General features: G+C 49.8%; 1 protein-coding gene across 1 annotated transcript in view; it reads left to right on the forward strand.

The window, feature by feature from the left end:
- Nucleotides 1–614: 614 nt before the first annotated feature.
- Nucleotides 615–21,942, forward strand: part of PAPPA (pappalysin 1) — a 253,157-nt gene continuing 231,829 nt past the window's right edge. The window contains exon 1 of the mRNA XM_043453579.1: nucleotides 615–1,420. Coding sequence (XP_043309514.1) covers nucleotides 1,006–1,420 — 415 coding nt within the window. The 5' untranslated portion in view covers nucleotides 615–1,005. The remainder of the gene's footprint in view (nucleotides 1,421–21,942) is intronic.

Genomic DNA, 21,942 nt, shown 5'->3' on the forward strand with positions numbered 1-21,942 from the left:
AACAAATCTGAGAATCAAGTTTCAAGACTCTTTATGTGCTATAGAGAAGGATGAGGTTGACCAGCAAAGTGCAAAGGGGATCCTGAGAGAAGAGAGATTTTTCTTCCCGCCAGGAGGAAAAAATAAAAATAAAAAGGTGGGAGGGGGGGAGTGAAGGAGGGGGGAAAAAAAAGCAAAAGCAAAACAAAAACAGGAATGTGTGTTTTGAGCAGGAATGAGGAGAGCTGGGAGGACCATAAGGGGGTGTGTGCAGAATTTCATTAAATTGTTACTTTAAGATTGTCTTCTTAAAAAAAAAAAAAAAAAAAAGGAGGGGGTGGAGAAGCGGAGCGAAGGAGGCAAACGGGAAGGTGGAGGACGGCTGGGTAGCTCGGCCTCTCCAAACTGATTGATTAGTCATGATCCCCGCAGTTTTAACTAGGACTCATTCAATTGGGAAGGTGGAGCGCTCGGGAGCAGATTAGCATACGCTTGTTTACTCATCTTCTGAGGGATTTTTCCCCCCTCTTTCCTTTCATTTTGTGAAGAAGGAGGGAGGGGAGGGGGGACTGGGGTGGGGGGGAGAAGGGGGCTGTGGCTTGTGTTATAAAGGACGCAAAAAATAAATAAATTAGAGCATCTTTTGGGGGGGAGGGAATTCAGCGGATCAGTGTCTTAGAGGAGCTTTTTTTTTTTTTTAAGAGCGAGAAATCATATAAAATAAAATGAAATAAAACAAGGAGGAAGGCAACCAGCTGTTAGAGGGGGGAATAAGGCAGATAAAGGAGCGGAGAGAGAAATTAATTGCCAACCAGGAGGAGTTGGGCTGTATTTTTTCAAAGGTGGGGGGAGTGGAGCACACACCTTGAGGAGGAAAGCCAGAAAGAAAAGAAAAAAGCAAGTGGAAGGGGGGGCTCGCCCAAGAAGGGTGAAGAAGCGAAGAAAGTCGAGGCGCCGAGGCTCCTAAAGCTGGCAGCTCCGGGCGGCGGTGCAGGGGCGAAGGGGGGGCGGGGGGGACCGTCGGACATGCGGCTCTGGAGTTGGGTGCTGCGCCTGGGGCTGCTGAGCGCCGCGCTGGGCTGCGGGCTGGCCGAGCGCCCCCGCCGGGCCCGGAGAGACCCGCGGGCCGGCCGCCCCCCGCGCCCCGCCGCCGGCCCGGCCACCTGCGCCACCCGGGCGGCCCGTGGCCGCCGCGCCTCGCCGCCGCCGCCGCCGCCGCCGGGCGGTGCCTGGGAAGCCGTGCGCGTCCCCCGGCGGCGGCAGCAGCGGGAGGCAAGGGGCGCCGCGGAGGAGCCGAGCCCGCCGAGCCGGGCGCTCTATTTCAGCGGGCGAGGCGAGCAGCTGCGCCTGCGAGCCGACCTCGAGCTGCCCCGGGACGCGTTCACGCTGCAAGTGTGGCTGCGAGCAGAGGGGGGCCAGAGCTCTCCGGCGGTGATCACAGGTAAGCGAGGACGCCCGGGCGGGCGCTGCACCGGCCCCGCGGCCCCAGGGGCGCGCGGGTGCCTGGGCGCGGGTGATGGGATGGTCGGGGGGCTGGAGGGTGTGTCTCTGCAGGAGCCGCCGCTCAGCTGGCGGCTCAGAGGCTCCGGGACGAGCCGCGAGCCTCACTTTGCCCCATCTGTGGAATGGGCGCGCTCGGAAGGTGTCTCTGCCTAATCCCTCGGGAAGAACGCAGGGAGCGCTCCCGGCCACCCCGACCGCAGTTGGTGAGGGCTGGTCCCGGGGAGCCTTGTGCACATGAATCGTGTTTTGGATGGTCAGATGGACTGTCTCTGTTCGGGATGGAGGGGAGGATGACCCAGTTGGGATGCATGTGAATAGAGGCTAGGGACCATTGATTTCTTTGGCTTTTTAATGGAGATAACCCCCCCACCCCCGCTTTACTTAGCCCAGTTACCCTGAAAGCCTGCAAGGTTGTTGTGATCCTCAGGACTTAAAAGTACTTGAAGTGCCCCAAAGTTGCTCCGTACTTGCTGCCTGCCTCTGGGATTAACCCCCTACCCTCAGCCACCCACAGACACGCACGCACACTGCTGTCCCGTGTTCTCGCTTTCCAAGCCCCTTGCCTGTCATTCGGAGCTGGGGTGAGACTTTCCGCATGCACACCCAGCCAGTCTTCCCTGAACTAGGCTGCGAAACGGGGCGCTTTTCTCATTTGGGACTTTTACAAGCCCGTAATGAATTTAGGTTCCCCTCCTCACACCCTCCCCTTTCCATAGCAAACCCCATAGTGAAACCGGACACTTTGCGAGGGTTGCAAACCTTAGAAAATCCTCCAGCATCCATTTTTCCCCCTCTTAATGAATCTGTGGCAATGCCTTTAATAAAACTGGGGGGCGGAAAGGGGGGGCGGCGCTGGAGGAGAGAAGGAAAGTTTTGCCTCTTCTGGCTGGGAGATTCCCTCCCTGCACAAACAATCTTGCCCCGTCCTCGGACGTCTCAGAGTAGGGGTTCCCCCATCGCCGCAGCCAGGAAACGTGTTGGAGGCGTTTTGCGATCCCACCCCCTTACACACACTTTCTTAGAAGGGAGAGCTCTGAGTTCTCCGGTCAGTCCAGCGGCTTCTTTCTGTCGTGTCGTGGACCTTCTCAAATGTTGCTAACTCTGTCCTATTTACATGAAACCCATTTCGGGGACCCAAACTCGACTGCGTACTAAGTAAGCATATACCCGCAAAGCTCCGCTCTCCCGCTACCAAACCCCAAACTGAGAGCTACAAAGTGACTTTCCCCCATGCCTGACGTCATCACATGCTATTTTTTTCTTCTTTCTTTCTTTCTTTCTTTTTTTTTTCTTTTTGCGTCTCAGGAAGGAGAGGGAAACTGAGCTCATTCAGTTTTAGCCCCCAAGCCCCAGTCAGCCAGAGGGGGTTATAATGTAGCGTAGAGGAGAGGGTACTTGTAATGCTGATGCTTATAATTCAGGGCTGTGGTATGTTTACTTCTCTTTCGGAACACAGGAAAAACACAGAGCCTGCTACTTGGAGGTGTTTTTTGGTTTTTTTTTTTTTTTAATGAGTAGATCTGATTTTTTCCTAGTCTATACCTGTGGTACAGGGGTTTGGAAACCTTCTCCTCCAGAGCGGAGAGCCCAGGGTTATAGAGGTATCATCAATGAAAAGGTAGTAAATGCATTTCTTCAAAACAAACAAACAAATACATATAGCACCTGAGATTCCACAGGAGCCTGCTTTATAAAGGTCTGTAATTCAGACAAGGAGCCCCCTCTTGACACACACACACTCTCTTGAGCACTCATTCACTCTCTCACACAAAGATTGTGCAGTAAAATACTTTAATTGGATGGGGGACGTTAGGTTATTATTGCTTGTATAAAATGCCTGGTCCATTTTATGTGTGGAAATAACATTCCTCTCAAAACGAGAAAGAGGAAAAAAAAAAAAGTCACTGCTGCTGTGTAGCCCCAGAAAGCTCAGAGCTTTTCTCCCGAGGATTCTGGTGGATTTTTTTCCCCTCCCCTAGTTGAATCTGAGCCAGATTTGACGGTGTGTAAACACCTGGCCTTGAGCCAGAAAAGACTCACTCTGCGTATCCTCTGCACGGTACAGGCTGTGAGACTGAAAAGAACCTGCTTCTCCTTGAATTAAAACGCAAACAAACAGAGGTTCTTTGCAGAAGCACTTTTGCAGCTCCTTCCTCCGTGTCAGTTCAGACTGGGAGAGGCAGGGCTGGCTGAGGTGGGCAATTTGGCCGAGGGTACCAAGCCACGTCCTCCTGTGGCGACCTCGGGTGCCCGGGTGGCCACCTGACCTCTGCTGGCACTCTCTGGCGGGGCGTCGCCACTTTCCTAGGAATCCCTGGTCACCTATCTTGAGAGAGCAGGCATCTCCCAGCAGGGACCTCACTGCTATTTCAGGCAGAGGGTTGCTGCCTCGCTGTCAGGCCAGGCTGCCTTACATCACTCTTTGCTGCAGGATTCAATTGGGTTTCGTAAAGGTCTAATTTTATGGTGCTGTTAACCGGGTCTGTCGTCTGGCAGAGGCAGGCCTTGCCGCTGCTGGGAGGCGGGCTGTGCTCCCAGATCCGCCTGGGATGCTATTTCTACCCCGGTTCAAACTTCACTGACACCAGTTCAGACAGGCGCTCAGAGAGGCAGAGAAGACTTAGGGAGCAGTTTGCTTCTGAAGCTCAGGAAACATGCCTTTTATTTTTTCCAAAAGGGAAGTGGGGGGGGGATATATATATATGTGTGTGTGTATATATATACACATACACACACATATCTGTACATGTGTGTGTATGTGTGCACGCCAGTTGCTTCAGTTGTGTCCAACTCTTTGCGACCCCATGGACTGTAGCCCGCCAGGCTCCTCTGTCCTTGGGATTTCCCAGGCAAGAATACCAGAGTGGGTTGCCATGCCCTCCTCCAGGGGATCTTCCCAACCCAGGGATTGAACCTGGGTCTCTCACGTGGCAGGCAGATTCTCTATCATCTGATCCACCAGGGAAGCCCACGTATATACGTGTGTGAGCATTAATAAAAATGAAAAGGCTTGTGCAGGCAAAAGCAGAGCTGAAGTTAGAAAGCGCCTGTGTGCAGGAGTCTCTGAACGGGCCACCCACGGTGGATGGTCTGAGGGTTGAAGAGTCCTTTAAGGCTGTTGTGAAAAGGGTCCTCGGAGGTCCCCCAGGCCAGATCTTGTCTCTTTGGCCCAACAGGGAGGCAGATGCAGGGAGGGGAGGGGTCCCCAGTGGCAGGAGCTAGGATTTGAGCCTGGGCGTCTCCACTCCCAGGCCTTACCCACTACCCTGCTGAGAAATCCTGTCCGAGAAACACTGTCACCTCCCACCCCTCACAGACCCACCACCCAGGCACCCGGGGCATGGCACCTGGGGTTCCCTTTCAAGTCTGGGGGTGAGGGGGGCTTATTGACACATCCTTTAGCCTTTATAGCGTACCAGGCAGGATCCAGACTCCTGCCCCTCATCCCCACCTGCCCTCCCCCACCATACCTCTCCAGTTTGACAGAGAAAGAAGGGGAAGAAAAAGAAAACAAGACTCAATTTGCTCCAAGGAGCAGAGGCCCCGAGCAGCAGTTAATCTTGTTAAAGTTTCTCTGACCTGCTAGATAAGTGAGATGTGGACCCCACAAGTACCGCCACCTCCTCCCACCCCCATCCCTCGGTGACCCAGAACCCCTGCTCAAAAGGAGGGGACAGGATTTACCTGAATCCCTTCCAGCACCTCCTCTTGCCATGCTGCTTTCCTTTGTCCTAAATGTTGGACTCTTGAGTTGACAGGCTACTGAGAGGAGACTTTTATTTCCTCCCTTCTGCAGCCCACGCTTCCCACAACCCACTCAACCCCCAAGAAGCCTTGGCTTTATGGGCTGAGGACACTTGGTGGCAGGAAGGAAAGTGACTCTTCCCGGGCGCCTCCAAGGTGCCGGGCCCTGAGCGAGGTGCTTGCCTTGTGTCTGCGAGGTTCACCCTCACAGCCACCCTGCAAGGTGGACCTTGTCACCTGTTTTCCAAATGAGGAAACAAAGTCTCAGAGGGTGGAAGCTACTTAGTCCAAAGTGGACAGAGCCCGGTGTGACCTCGAGCTGCAAGTGTCCGCTTCTTCTTCAGCAGTCCTTTTGGAGAGAGAAGGAATGACCCCCCTTCCCTTCTTTAGACCTGCTGTGGACCACTCCTTTCTGCCCCTCTGCGTGCTAACTGTATTCCTGCAGATGAAATGGGATAAAACATGAATCTAAATCTCCTTAGATCTCTGGGTGCGACTCGCATATCTGGGTTGTTTTTTTTTTTTTTTTCACTTCCCATCAAACTATCTTTCAGACAGACTGGGTGTGGAATTTCTGTTGTCAATGACTTACTGTGGGATTTGAGTCAGGTCACTTTGTCTTTCTGCCCCTTTAGCTTCCCCTTCTGTAAAATGGGCATAATGGTGTCAGGATAATGCAGGGGAATAAGCAGGCAGAAAGTATCTGGCACAGAACCAGCTCGTACTGGGGACTCAGTCAATGTCAGTGAGTGGTAGCTGGATCCAGTAAGTAACCCTCTTGCCTTTCCTAATGCGCCACCTTGCCTTCAGCCCGGTTATGCCTTGTTAGGGCTTCCCCGCTGGCGTGGCTGGGGAGTCTGTCCAGAGTAGACAGTGCATCTTGGGGAAGAGTTGGACCCCTTCAGATCCCTTCCTTGCACTTTGATTTCCTCTTTTTTGACCTACTTGGATAACTCCTTGGGGATGAGGGCCAGAGGAGGGCCGCCACCACAGGACCAATGAATAAGAAAGCCAGTTAGCGGCCAGGGGGAGGATACACCCTCAGGAACAGAAGGCAGACGGTGGCCACAGCGCATCCCAGTCACAGCTCTGTGGTCACACGCCTCTCGCTCCTTCCCCAGACGCCCCCTGACTTTCACGTTGCCCCGGTCAGCACTTCACGTGGACAGATCGGGTGACGGAGGCCGCATCACCCTCGCCCCACTACACCGAGGAGGGCAAACTGGAGGCTAAGAGGTGGAGGGCTCAGGAACATGGGTTTTGCATGGTCAGCCAGGCATGGACTGGGTCCAGCAGCCCGTGGAGAAACAGGGACACCGAGGATCAGCATCACACGGGGCTGAGAACTGAACTGTATCCATAAACTGCCCCTCTCAAGGCCGCCTGGGAGATGGTTTGGTTGAGTCGCTCCCATCTCGTAGCACTGAGAATCACCAGCTTTTAAAACCTCCTGCTGCCCAGCTGCCTCCCAGGGGTTCAGAGGTCGAGGGTCTGGCACTGGCCTGGGCAGTGGTGTTTTTGGAAACCTTCTCAGGTGATGTGGAAGGGCCACCAGCAGGAAAAACCACTGATTCTGCTTGATATCTCCCTGGTCTGCAGGTGGAGAAACTGAGGCCTCGGGTAGGGGTAGAGAGTAGGGCTTCCTGCTTACCCAGCTGGTCGGTGGCAGAGCTTTTAGAGAAGTTCAGCTGTTCCAGTTCTGAGTTGCCATCAGAAGGGACCCCCTTTCCATTCCCAATTCCACTGTGGTTCCTAGGGGTAGGGTGTGTGTGTGCGCACGTGCACACACACACACACCCACACCCACACTAACATTCCATTTTTCCAAAGCTGGTCCAGTATGTGAAGCCACATTCTCACCTTCTGGTACCTCCTTTAAAGTGCAAACACTCCTCAAAGGGGATAATGCATGGAGTTCCACACATCTGAATTCAAATGGATCTCTCATCATGCTTGAGTGGTGAGCTGTATTTTTTTTTTTCTGAGGAATAAGAGGTGGAAAGAAGGGAAGGAACCCCAGCTGGAAGGCATTCCCCACTTTTCCCAGGGCTAGTCCTTCCTGAAAGAAGGCACGTGTTCCTATCATCCCAAACCCCCTCACCGTTCGATCACTCTGAAACCAGTGCTGGCTGCAGGGTGTCTTAGATGAGAGAGAAGACCCCCAGGGACCCCAGGTAGGAGGACCCCCCCGCACAAGGAGCCTGAGCCTCATCTGCCTATGGCTGGTCCAGGGCTTAAGAATTCTGCAAGCACCTGCTTCTCCCCTCACCTGCTGCCCCGTCTCTGGAATTTAATTTCCTTTCCCTCAGTGTCTCTTTATCTCTTTTTCTTGCCGCGCTGAGGACCCTGCTTCATGCCTTGATGCACTTACTGGAAACACTCGGCTCAGACCTGACTTGTGGGTCTTGGCCCTTTAGCTCCTTTGAAAACCTGGAGCTGAGAGCCGGGAACTCTGGACTCAAGTCCCGGCTTGGCCTCCTCTGAGTTGTGTGACCTGGAGCCTCTGGGGAGAGAGTTGCAGGTGTGGTCACAGTCCACACCCCCATCTCAAGGCTGTCACGAGAAGCAGGTGAGACAATGGCAGGAGAAGCTCTCGGCTGAGATCAGAACCCAGTCCCTAGGTCCACACTGGTGGGAGGATCCAGAAAGCGAGAGCTGTGAGTGCCTTGTAAGAGCCACGTCGTTGCTGGAAAGGCACCTTTATCATCATTCTTCACACTGCAAACAATAAACGGGGATCCCGTGCGCAAACCTTTGCCTAAGCGTGACCTCACTGGGGTCCTTTGATGTTGGAAGTTCACAGGTCTGCCTCACTCGCTATGTGACCTAGACAACTTAACTGCTTCTCTCTGTGCCTTGGTGTTCTCAGCATGCGTGGTGGTGGGGGCAGGTAGCAATGAAATAAAGGCTTTCAAACTGTTCCCCACAATCTTAGGAATGCCCTGGGGAGAGGTGATGGAGAAGGAAATGGCAACCCACTCCAGTATCCTTGCCTGGAGAATCCCGTGGACAGAGGAGCCTGGTGGGCTGCTGTCCATTGGGTCACACAGAGTTGGACACGACTGAAGCGATTTAGCAGCAGCAGCAGCAGGGGAAAGGTGAAGGGAAGCGAAGCACTCTGCTTCCCGCACCTTCCCTTTCCCGATATTGCTTGAATTGTGTGATTCTACAAGATTTCCTTTGAAGGACTGTGTGAATTTCTCAGTGACAAAATTTGAGTGGACACAGACTGACGTTGCTAACTTTGTCATGATGCCGGTGTTGTGATTATATATTTTTAAAGATCCTATTTTGTTAGAAATGCGTACTGAAGTATTTATGGGTAAAATGACGTTATGTCTGTTTTGTTTATTTAAAGTGTTCCAGGGGAAAAAAAATTAGGATGCTGGGGGGATGAGGGGTAGATGAAAGAAGATTGGCAGACTGGTGGTCCCTGAAGCCAGGTGACAGGAAACAACGGGCTTCAATACGGGTTTTGTCTGACCTCCTGTGCCTGATTGAAGAATTCCGTCATAGAAAGTTTAAAAGAGTTGGAGAGCCACAGGAGGAGCTGAAGTCTTAGATCCCTGCATGATCTGTGAGCTGACAGGTTTCCAACTGCATTTCAGCAACTTGGAGCAGGTTAGGGACTCTCCCAAGGTCACACAGAGAGCAACTGAAAGTCAGGGTGCAGACATCAGGAGCTCCCTCAGCCCTTCTTCCTGCCCACCTGTGAGCCCCGGTTGACTGGCTGTCCTGGAGAGCTTGAGAGGAAGACAAGAGACAGGAGGGCCAAGTCAGAGGGACAGGTGGAGCCTGGCAGAGCAATCAGAAGTGTCCGTGAGGGCATTGCTTGCCGTATGGAACCGTCTCCAGCCTTGGGAAGCGTTTTACATCCTTGGTTTTGTGCTTTAGAATCCCCTGGCCTGGCAGTCACTCAGTCATGTCCAACTCTTTGCGACCCCATGGACTGTAGCCCACAAGGATCCTCTGTCCATGGGATTCTCCAGGCAAGACTACTGGAGTGGGTTGCCATTTCCTTCTCCAGGGAATCTTCCCGACCCAGGGGTCGAACCCAGGTCTCCCACATTGCAGGCAGGTGCTTTAACCTCTGAGCCACCAGGGAAGCCCTAGAATCCCCTAGAATCTCCTAATCGTTGTGACAACCCAAAATACATTGCGACCATTCACACACAGGCGCGTGCACACACACACACTCACATTTCCACCTACCCCTGTTTTTTTTTTTTTTCTTTTTTTGGCTCCTTCTTTCTCTGCATCTCCCATTGCCCTGGAAGCCTTCTAGAAGCTTCTAGAGCCTCATGGGGTTGGAGGAGGAGGATAAACTATGGTTGACTAATCTAAGAAAGAGCTGACACCCTCAGGAAATGGGGGAAAGGAGCATATGTTTACTGAGGATGTATTTTGTAATGATTGATGGTAGAACTCGAGTCAGGTTGCCTGAGTTTGATTTGCTGATTCTCCCACCTGCCAGTTGTGTGACCCAGGGCAAGTTGCTTAACATCACCAAGCGTCACTTTTCCCCTCTGTGAAATGCGGATAATACTGGCTCCTACTTCATTGGGTTGTTTTGAAGGTTAACTGGGCCTCCATGTGGAAAATGCTTAGTAATGGAATCTAGACCATGGGTAAGCACCCAGTAAACGTTAACTCATAGGGGTTTTATGTGTGTCCGGCCCTTGCTACACGCTAGTTCTAATTCTCTCAATAACTCTATAAATTAGACATGTTTATCTCCTTTGGCAGAGCTAGGAATTGCCTTTCCCTCCCTCCCCACTCAGGAAAGGCTTGTTCCTGTCATCTTCACATAAAACAAAAACTAAAATGAAAGACAAACAGAATAAACACTTTATCATTTCCTATCACAGAAGCAGTGTGGGCTTGTTGTAGAGAATCTAAGAAAAGCAGATTAAAAACAAGGAGCAAAGTAAGCTATGTCCATCCCTGCCCAAGTATTCAGCAAGTATTTGGTGAGTTTCTTCTACATGCCAGGTACAGTTTTAGGCTGTCAGTACAAAGCAAGGAACAAAAGAAGATATCTCCGGCCTCAGGGAGTTTATATTCTGGAGTCGGGGGTGGGGAGTGAGAAGGAAGAGGAGGCAGAAGACGAATGAGTAAGGAAATTCACCCCATCATGTAGGGTGAATGTTTATGAACATAGACAAAATAGGAGAAGGGAGTTGTGTGGGGCTGGGGGGGCGGGCAGGAAGAGGAGGATTTAAACAGGGCAGTGAGGGAGGCAGTGATGAGAAGTCACTCGGGACCAGAGACCTCGGAGCAGAGTAGGGTTGGCTGGAGGAGGCTGTGGGGTTTGGAGAAGGAAGCGCAGGGGGCCAAGGGCAGGAGGGTGGCTGGGGGGATGGTCAGGTCCAGACCAGTGCAGTCCCCCGCTTGCTGTGTGACTTTGGGCCCCTCACTTTCCTTCTTGGGGCCCATTTTCCTCATCTGAACAGTGGGGGTGAGGAGGAGCTCATCTCTGTCTGTCTTTGCCCTCGAGGCCCATCGAGCCGAGGTCCCCTGGGGCCCCGTGATCCTCGTCAGGACTGTCCTGAGACAGAGCTGCAGCCCTGGCAGTGGTCCCAGCGCTCTTCCTGTCTGAGTGAGGCTCCCTCCACTAGATGGTGCCTGCGCCCCTCGGGGACCAAGTGCCCGGCGCCGTCTGCTGCTCGTTCCCAGGCACACGCGTCCTTGGAAAAGGGCGTGGCGCCCCTTCTCGCTCAGGCATCATTGACCGACCCCAGCTTAGAATGTGGCTCTTTCCTGGACATATACGCTGTAATGTCTCCTCGAAAAGCCTCCTATCCCGACGCAGAGTACCAGTGGGTAGAATTTCCATCAAAGACTGACTGAAGACATTATGTAGGGAATATTGGTACTTCCCAAGAGCTGGAAGTCATCGCATTAATAATATCGCTAATAATAGCTGCCATAAATAGTTTAAAAAAAAAACTCGCTAAGTGACCTTTTCAATGATCACATCTTGGCTTATGGCTAGCATGCTTAGGTTTCATCATGTCCTACTGTACAAAAGCCATTCCAGGCAAGTTTCTGGACACTGGCATAGACCACTGGCCTTTTAGTCATGCTTATCATTTTAATCACATCACTGCATGATTAAAATACTAGAACTCTGGAGTCTGTAGCCATCTGTTAGTCTATTTTCCTTCTGGGAATCCCCAGCACTGTCATCCCCAGATTTTTCTTCCAACAAGAGAAAGAGAATGTTTTCCAGTATTACTTGTCACAAACCCAGGGGCCATGGAAGAGTAGGAGAGATGACCCTGCTTCAGTTTTGGAAACCCTGAGACGGTCCCAGGTTCCAGTCCATTTGCAGGAAGCAGAGACAGACACTCTAGGAGGTGCAGGATCACAGCTCGGGATCTAAGTACGTGGGTGGTTGTTTAGTCGTTAAGTCGTGTCCAGCTCTTTTTGTGACCCCGTGGACTGTAGCCCACTGGGCTCCTCTGTTCATGGGATTTCCCAGGTAACAATACTGGAGTGGGTGGCCATTCCCTTCCCCAGGGGATCTTCCGAACCCAGGGATAGAACCTGCATCTCTTGCATTGGATGTAGCTTCTTTACCGCTGAGTCAGCTGGGAGGCCCAAGTATGTGGGTGGGTGGGGGAGCATATAACTTGTTACAGATCCCTGATCTACTGTTTTGCCTTCAAGAGACTGATGGTCTCACCTGTACCCACCACCTTTGTGTCAAGAAGCTATTCCTGCATCTGTCCCACATCCGTTTCTTCTTAATTCTTTTTGCTCTGTAAACAAGAAATACAGCTAAGCAGAACATGACCAGATTTGTTTGTAAAGGGGGGTTTATTTCCCCCAATGAAATTGGAGATCTTTTAGCTACGGAGGCTGATAGGAGTACAGAGAAAGAGCTGATAACAGACCAATCAGGAGCAAGGTGGCCTTGCTCTGAGAGATGCGCAGTACACATAAAATGTAAGAAAGGAAGGTATCCTCTACTGTGGTGAGGAGACATTCACATAAGTGCAGAGAACCAAGGTGTGTGAGAGTCCGCATCAGGACCATTCATTCCCAGGAGGAGAAACCAAGGGGTGGTGGAAAAACTGACTTGTCCGAACCAGTGACCATTCAGGGTAAGGTCCTCTGTCTTCTGAGTCTTACGCCAGGTCTAGTTCTGCCTCCCTCCTGGCTTTGCATCCTTCCCTGTCAAAGCACCATCTCTCTGGTGAGATGCATCATTTATCTCCAGGTTCTGCTGGACTCTGGACTCACAGATCCAGCTGTCTATTGAAAACGTCAGCCTGCATTTCACACTCGACATGTCCAAAGCTGAATCCTTTTTCTTCCAGAATTCCTTCTGTCCTCATCGAGTGTCACCTGCCCTAGATATGTCACCCACCGTATTTATCCCGTCTGCCTGGCCTTCTTAACATGTTTATAGCCACCCTTCCCCTCTCTCAGCTTAGGCTTTCTTCATCTCTTGCTTTGACTCTTTCCTTAGTGTGGTGAGTGCCCACTTCTCTGAGCCTCAACTCCGACACCTCCTTCAACCTGTCCTTCAGCTTTCCGCAGTCAAATCTTGCTACAATGCAAATCTTCCTCTACTGCCTCTAGCTAGAGGCCCTTCAATAGCACTGCAATTATTTACAGTCCCCCAGATAAATGCCATAGGCTTCCCCCCATCATTTTCTTTACTTGACGAACCTTCTATCTGTGACGTACCTTTCTATCCCCGCATAGAAACATTGCAGGCACCATGATGCAGAGCACTTAAGCCTCTAGGGGATTCTGCTCAATGTTCCTCTCTTCTGGGAAGCCCTTTCTGACTCTTCCCCAAATACCGCTTTTTTCCCCACCTCTCTTTTCCATCTGTATCTGTACCCTCTGCACATATTTATCAAAACACCTGGAATTCTTTCTCATGTTTTATCCTGTGCAAATTAGGGGGTCCTCTCAGCTTCTCCACTGCCTGGCCGAGCGCCTCGCTTATAAAGGAAATACAGGGACTTTTGCTTAATGAATGCATGAGTGGATAAAGGAACCAGCTACATTTCTAATGATTCTGGGAGAAAGAGCTTGGGAACCTCAGGCATGTTGCATTACGTAACCAAAGCACATGACCTGGCCCGTGCGTCACACTCAGAAACATTACACAGTGGTTAATTCCATTTCCCCTTGAGCAAAGAAGTCAGAAGGGAAAAGATATCTGGCCTTCCCAAACACGGGATGGGGGAGGGACAGTGTAGTCAGCGCCTCCTCAACTCACATCTCGGCCTTTCTAACCCGAGCCCCGGATTAACCTTGGTCCTTCCCGCTCTGTCCTTCGCCCATTTGTGAAGCGTCTGTTGTGTGTGTGCACCGCAGCACATAATCTCCAGCTCTGCTGGCCTCTCGGGTCTCCACCCTGGTCCCCCTTCGCGGGTCCTTTTCGGGCCTCGAGTGTCCTAGCTGTCATATCTGTTGCCTGGTTTTCCCTCCTTTGTGATTGGCGGGCCTCCCATCGGCTGGCCTTGATCTTGTGAGCCCTTGGCGTGACCTTGGGGCCTGGAATCCTCTATCCGCTGTTTACATACCCTTGAGGGAGAACACACATTCTCAGCAGTAATAACAGTCATAAAAGCAGCCAGCTTATAATGAGCACTTACTGTGTGCTGGCCCTGTGCCGAGGGCTGCATGCTGGACCCTCGGAGTTCAGTTTAGAAAGTGACATGACTTGCTGAAGGCCTCACAGCTTAAGGGTCGTGGAACTGGACTAGGCCCGTTTAATTTTCTCTCTCTCCATATGGCCTAGTGCATTGCTTGGAATACAGTAACTGTTCAGTAAATGTTCCATGAGAGGATGAATATAAGTGAATGCTAAATAGATGGCTGGCTAGCTGGCTGGCTGGCTGGATGAGGCTACCCCCAGTGGCTAATGCAACCATCTAGAGATGGTAGAACAAAAGAGAAGGAATAGAGGGAGAGAGAGAGAGATGGAAGAAAAATTGGAATGAACATTATAAGACTTTCAAGAGAGTGGCTAAGAAATCTCTTTGTTGTTCAGAATATATTTTATTTGCCAGTAACTTTGGAACAAAAAGGCCATTGATGTCCACCAGAGCATTTCCCACGTTTACATGGTCTACCAGGAGCTTATATACTTTCAAAGATTCTCTCTGCCCAACATGTTTCTGGATTCCTCCTTTGGGAATCAGGCTTCCCTGCTATCTCAGCTGGTAAAGAATCTGCATGCAATGCAGGAGACCCTGATTCGATTCCTGGGTCAGGAAGATCTGCTGGAGAAGGGATAGGCTACCCACTCCAGTATTCTGGCCTGGAGAATTCCATGGACTGTAGTCCCCGGGGTCACAAAGAATCAGACACAACTGAGCGACTTTCACTTTTGGGAATCAGGGCCTGGGAAATGTTCCCCCAGGAACATGCTCGGCAGAGATACCCTGTCACCATCTGAGGAGGGACCTGATACATTCAGAGCCAGTTTGGGCCCGATGTAGGTGGTATGCTGTGAGAAGGGGTTCTGACCAGAAGAATGACTCTGGAGGAGCAAGGCTGGTTTGTGATGTGCTCTCATTGGAGCTGATTAAGCCTCTGTAGAGCCAGTAGTGAGTTCTCAGGATTACTCCTTTACCGAAGAGCCCCACTGGGCTGATTAGAGCTGATCTGCTAGCAACAAATATGATATCTTGTTCTTCCCTTTCCCAAGACAATAGAGTCTGCTTTATAAAATCTGCTCAGTTTTTAGATGAAGAAACTGAAATCTAGGCAAGTTAACCTCTTAAACCAAGCTGAGTTGAGTGAGGTTAAACAGCAAACCGGTAGCAAAATTGAAACTAGAACTTGGATCTCTTGACTCCCCAAATCAGTGCTTTTTCTGCCGGACCACTTTGTTTTCCTTTAGAGTGTCAGATGATGGATACATCTGTAGGTTCACGTTAGTGAGCTTACTAGAAATGTCATGCAGCTGTTTATTAACTTAAGTATTTCTTACATGCCAAGCCTCTGTCCTAGACATTCTGCAAAGTTGAATAGGAAATGGCAGTTTATTCAGAGAGGTAAGCTTTCCTTCTTTTCTTCCTTCCATCTATGCATCCATCCACCCATCTATTCGGTAGTTATTGAGCAACCTTAATGTCTTTGGGTCTTAGACACTGAGCTAGGAGATGCAGATTAAAAAGAACAGGGCACAGTTCCATCCCTTGGGGAACTCCCAGTCCTACTGGCGGAAGCAGACTGGTAAACAGCTATATGACATCATGGTAACTGCTCTAACTAAGCAATTAATAGAGTCCTGGAAAAGCTCAGAAGCAGAAAAACTGTGTTGTTGCTCATCCACATTTATTATGGGGGCTAGAAAGTCCTCTGAGATTTTGGAGGCTAAGAGAGGTCCCTTCCCCTTAGAAGGGTTGGGGGTTCATGAAGTAGGTGGTGTGCGTGTGGAATGTGCGCCTTGCCCTGCATAAGGATGCATGCATGGCAGTTTAAATGTCGAACTGTAAATCAAAGTAGAACAATAAACATTTTGATTCATGTCTCCTCTAAGGACATTGACCTAGAGTAGCTTTTAGAAATCTGACACTAGGAAATGATTGGACGGTTCGGTCTATCACCACCCGAATCAAGCCCAACAGCCCCTCATTGCGTTTATCATGCTGTTGTGACGCCTTCGTACTTGTCTTTCTCCACTTGTTTCCAGGCTCCATCTGAGCAGAGACCATTTCTGTCTTTATCGCTGCTTTCTTCCCACCTGTCTCACAGCACCAGCCATGCCGGGGGTGCCCAGTCGACTTTGTGAAATGAGTTGGCGATGGCTCCGCATCAGAAAAGAGGACAGCTGAAAGGAAAGGTGCTTTGAGAAATGATGATGAGCCTCCAGAAGGGCCAGGCGATGAGAGCAAACTTGTTATGACTGACAGCCGTTCGATACCGCTCTGGCTTTCTCTGAGCTGACCCGATCCCGGTGTGTAGTCTTGCCACCTTTCACCTGTTACTAAGCCTCCTTTCTTTCTGTCGAGCCAGTATATCATTCTATTGGCTTTCAGTCCTTTCCCCCCTGGCTTTCTCTCAGTTTCTCCTGTCCTGTCCCTGGAGAGAACTGCTAAATAACCAGCTGCAGCGGTGAGAATGCGCCCTGCCACCCTCACCTGTGCCCTGGAGACCTCCCAGAGGATGTGAGCGCAGAGTGAGGGCGAGACGCATGCCCGCCATCTCAGCACACCTCCCCAGGGCTGGCACGTTGCTGGGGTTCGGCAGATTCGTGAATGAATTTCCGGACGCGTGAATGCCCTAAATTTGCAATACGTCTGATCTGGTCTCTTCAGTTAGCAGGTGGAGAGAGTCTGATGTCCAGAGGAGGCAAGGAAATGATTCCAAGTTCCACTCCAGCTCAGAGGCAGAGAAGGACAAGAGTCCAGTTCTCCTGACCATTGTTCTATCCGGTCATATTTTTCTGGGATTTGAGCCCAGCTCCTTGAACTTGGCCATAGAGATTTTAGGTCATTGACTCCCATAGTTGGGTAGGACCCAAGCTATCCTTTTATAGCTGGGAAATCTAAAGTTCCAAGAGTGGGAGAGGTTAAACCACACACCAAGGCTTCCCCAAAACCCTCTGTGCATCTCCATAGCGTCAATAAAAACGTAGTATGTGCCCGATACTCTTAGAGATGCAACACTGAAGGGCAGAGCTGGTCCCTGCCCTCATGGACGCAGTATTCTCGTGAGGAGAGAAAGACCACACACGGGATCGGTGGTCAGGGCTTATACAGTGACAGGCAATGAACGTGGATGCTGTGGAGAATGACTGAGGTCGAAGGACATGGATGCAGGTGGCCAAGCTGAAGCTTGCGTGACAGATGAGGAGGAGCAAGCCGTACGAAAAGACAGAATAGAGTTCCAGAGAGAGAGGGAAAGAGACAGAAGAGCTAGCGCACAGACCGTGAGGCAGGACACAGAAGATTCAGCAGGTTGAAGAAGCAGATAGTCAAGCCATTACAAGGCCCATGTTTCTGAAGCTAAAAGGAGCCTAGGTTGTGGAATGTGGGTTTTGATCTAGATGAACTAGACAGTTATCAGAGTTTCAACCAAGGAAGCTACAAGGTCTGGTGTTTGCTTTCCAAAGATCAGTTTGACCTCTATGTGGAAAATGAGTCATGTGAGACCAAGAGTAGAGTGTCAATTATGCCATTGTCATGGTGAGAATTGACTATTGATGTTATTGCTTAGTTGATTGTTTAGTTATGATTTAATATTTTGGTGGATATCATTACCACTTATTTCCTTGCTAATATCATTACCAACTAAAATAGCTGAATAGCACTAATATTTTAAACCAGTAAGGGGAAGAGGGGTTCCTTGCACTTTGCTCCAGGAGGACTTGAAGATACTTGTCCTCAAGACATTTTCTGTAAAAATTTGAGACTGTGCACGTTTTTCTGGAGAGCAGGTTGGACGTTTTCATCACTTTCTAAAAGGGGTCTGTGGCCCCCAAATGATGACTTAAATGCCTAAAAGAAGGAGACCTAAGAGGTCACTTCCTGCAGCCTGGTCCCAGCTCTCAAATCTGAACACTCTAGGAGATCTGTGAGAATGAGAATGTTGACGCTGAGTTGTCATATCAGACTGAGGAATTGCACTTTCCTTCATCTGTACCCTTGTTGGAGTAAATAGAATTGGGGACTTTTTTTCCCCCTCTGAGGAGAAGTTCGTTTATTCCTTAGAAATATAATCTACAACTTTGTTTATTCAAACTCTGTTCTCTGAGTTTCTCTGAGTTTTAAACTAGGCAAGTTCACTTCCAAAGTGGCCTGAGGTGGTCCTTATCATAATTATTCACTGTGGACTTTACCCAGGAATCTGTGAATCCAAATATCCATCTACTCTTCCATCCATCCAGGCATCACCCAACATCCACCCACCTACCCTCCTCCCCACCCTCCCTTCATCCCTCCTCCATACACTGATCTTCCCACCCTTCCGTCAGTCCGTGCCCTCACCAGTCTGTCCTTCCATCCATGGAGCCGGTTTACCAGGCTCTCTGTTCCCCTGGTGACTGAGATAGTGAAGCATCTGCCTGCAACGTGGGAGACCTGGGTTCGATCTCTGGGTTGGGAAGATCCCCAGGAGAAGGGAATGTCTACCCACTCCAGCATTCTTGCCTGGAGAATTCCATGAACAGAGGAGCCTGGCGGGCTATAGTCCATGGGGCTGAAAAGAGTCAGACACAACTGAGTGACTTACACTTCACTATTTTCACTTTTCTCATGCTAGAGCTAGGACAAGGGTTGCTGCTGCTAAGTCGCTTCAGTCGTGTCTGACTCTGTGCGACCCCATAGACGGCAGCTCACCAGGCTCCACTGTCCCTGGGATTCTCCAGGCAAGAATACTGGAGTGGGTTGCCATTTCCTTCTCCAAGGACAAGGGCTAGGAGACTCCAATTCTTATCCTCACACCACTGTGAGTCCTTGACAAAAGTCTCCTGCGAAACCTCCATGGAACCCTTCACTTCTACTAGAGTACAGTTAGAAAACCTCACTTCAGACGTTGAAAACTACTTTGAAAAAAAAATTCAAGTGCTCTTCCTGCTTAGTGACATAGTTTTAAGTATTCCCAATAGTGCTCTGGAGCTGGGTCTAGATGAATGGAGGCCCCTTTATCAACTCTAATATTTTAGATCAGTAATGGCTTCTACCTTGTGTCAGCGGGTGGTGGGAACCCAATAGAGAATGTGGAATAGAGGCAGGGCTGAGGGGGAAAGGGCTGGCTGCATAGAGCGGGCAGAGAAGGGAGCTGATGGTCACTTAGCTTCTGGGGCTGTCTTTTGCCCCCAAACCTTGGTCTAGAGACTCTGAGCCTGCATGATCCGTGTGTGCGCCTGGACGCATGATGTAGGAGGAAGCGCTCGTGGCCTGAGGTTCTTTCAGTTTCTGAAGCATTTTCGACATGTACCTATCATATTCCCGCTCGCCTTGTAAAACAAGCATTTTCATTTAATACAGTGAGGTCTTTGTATTCTCAACAACAAACACATGGTCTAAGGCTCGCGGACACAACCTGCCTTTTTCTTCAACACTCTCTGCTACCCACCCCCAACCCCCACCAGACTCTGTCTGCCCTTACAAAGCCCAGCATCAGCAGAAATATCTGTTTACAAACAAGGGCTCCCAGAGAACAGTGTCAGTAGCTCAAACAATCCTCTAGAACACGCCCCCAAGTCTGTCCTTGGAATCCCTGTGAACGGTGTGTGTCGCTGGCAGCTGCTTTCGTGGAAGACGTCCTGCCTTTCCATCTTTCCATCTGTCTTCGTGTCTGGCTTCCTCTGTCTTCTTCCACTTATTCATTCAAACCGTGAGGGTCCTGGACTGAAGGGGCAGTTGGATGTGGGCTTGGGATATCTAGAAAACAGAGCCCCGACAGGGAGTGGCTTGAGAACAGCGACACAGACCCACACACACCCAGCTTGCCGTGTCGTCTGAAGCAGACGCTGATTGAAGGAGGATTATTCATTGAGTGGATGTAACAGTCGCATGGTGATCACGCAGCTCTAGATCATTTTTCTAGCATTAGCAGCAGCCGAAGCGATTCTTTTGTTACTCTCTCAAACTTGAGTCTACTGTAGCTCCCTATTACCTACACATGGTAAGGATAATAGCTAACATATTTAGCATGTAATATGTGCCAGACACTGTTCTGAGGATTTTGGGTGTATTAACTCTTTAATCTTCACAAGGACCCTCTGAAATAGATACTCTTATAATCCCAGTTTTCCATATTGAGAGAGCTGAGGTATGGGAAAGTTAAGTGACTTCCCGAAGGTCAAGTACTATATGGAATTAGTCCCGGGGTTCACTACATCCCACTACAAACCCTCTAGGTCAGACTAGAATTCCTTAGCATCACATTCAACTTCTTCCCCACGCATTATTGTCTACCATAACATTTCCTAGTTCCTCATATCAGGGATCCTCAGCCTCAGCACAGCGGAGACACTGGAAAGGGTGATTCTCTGTTGTGGGTGTTTGTCCCAGACACTGTAGGATGTTTAGCAGCATCCCTGGCCTCTGCCCACAAGAAGCAGAAGCAGCCTCCCTTCCCTGGCCACGTTGATCAAAAATGTCTCCAGGAACATGACCACATGTTCACTGGTTGAGGACAATCATCTTACGAGGACTCGTCTGATGAAACAGAATTATCTGGTGTTCACAGAACACTATTCCCACCCCCTTGCTTCTTCAGGTTTTGAAACTTTTTTAGTGTATTGGGGTATAGTAGCTTTACAATGCGGTGTTAGTTTGTGCTGTATAGTAAAGTGAATCCGTGATACATGTGCCCCCTCTTTTTTAGACAGTAGATTCCCTTCTGTTAGGTCATCACAGAGCCCAGAGTAGTGTTCCCTGCGCTGAACAGTTGGATCTCAGATAACAGTTAGTTATCTACTTTATACATAGGCCCTGGGTCAGGAAGATCCCCTGGAAAAGGGCATGGCAGCCCACTTCAGTATTCTTGCCTGGAGAGTCCCATGGACAGAGGAGCCTGGCGGGCTACAGTCCATGGGGTTGCAAAGAGTTGGACACGACTGAGCGACTGACACTTTTACTTTTCACTTTATACATGTCAGTGTTTATGCCAATTCCAGTCTCCCAATTCATCCCACACCCCCTCTCCCCCTTGATATCCATAAATTCATTCTCTGCATCTGTGTCTGTTTCTGCTTTGCAAATAAGTTCATCTGTACCATTTCTCTAGGTTCCACGTATAAGTGATGTTATACTATTTGTTTTTCTCTTTCTGACTTACTTCACTCTGCTTGACAGTCTACAGGTTCTATCCACATCCCTGCAGATGGCACGATTTTGCTCCTTTTATGGCTGAGTATTATTCCACTGTATATACATATATACCACATCTTCTTTATCCACTCCTCTGTTAACAGACATTTAGGTTGCTTCCATGCTCTGGCTATTGTAAATAGTGCTGCAATTAACATGTGAATGCATGGATCTTTTTTGATTATGTTTTTTTCCAGGTATCTGCCCAGGAGTGGGATTGCAGGGTTGTATGGTAGTTCTATTTTTAGTTTTTGAAGGCACCTCCATTACCGTTCTCCAGAGTGGCTGCACCGATTTACATTCCCACCAACAGTGGAGGAGGGCTACCTTCTCTCCACATCCTCTAGCATTTACTTCTTTCACATTGGGTTTCCCCTTTGACCCTGTAGGGTCCTTGGCCTCCTCCCCTCAGTCTTTTCCCTATTCCAGAGTCTTTGAGTTCCTCAACACCTTTTACGACTAGAGAGGAAACACTAGCCTGTCTGAGTTATTGATCTGCTTGTATTTATGCTTTTTTGTTTTAAAAAAAATGGTCACCTATTTCCAGCTTTCTGTTTAAAATCCTCTGAAGATTCCACAGGAGCTTGAATTAAAAGCTCAGTTCTTTCCTTGCATTCGGCGATTATATATTGGCTGGAATTTGTTTCAGGGCCCAGGCTAAGTACTCAGAGTATGAAGTCAGAGGTGATACGACCCTGCACCTCTGGAGTTTGTGTGATGGATGATCAGAGTTCGAGAACAACTTAGAGATTCAGCTCTCCACCCTTTCCTAGTTGAGTAAATGAGGGAACCAAAACCCGGAAGGTAGATGATATTTGATCAAGGTCAGTTAGAGAGCAAGCTCAAAGCTGAGCTAGATCATTCTCCACCTAGTGGAATAAAATTTAAATTCTGAAGTCCTAGTGAACGATTAAATACC

This window comes from Cervus canadensis, chromosome 30, assembly GCF_019320065.1.
Source record: "Cervus canadensis isolate Bull #8, Minnesota chromosome 30, ASM1932006v1, whole genome shotgun sequence".
Lineage (NCBI taxonomy): Eukaryota > Metazoa > Chordata > Mammalia > Artiodactyla > Cervidae > Cervus > Cervus canadensis.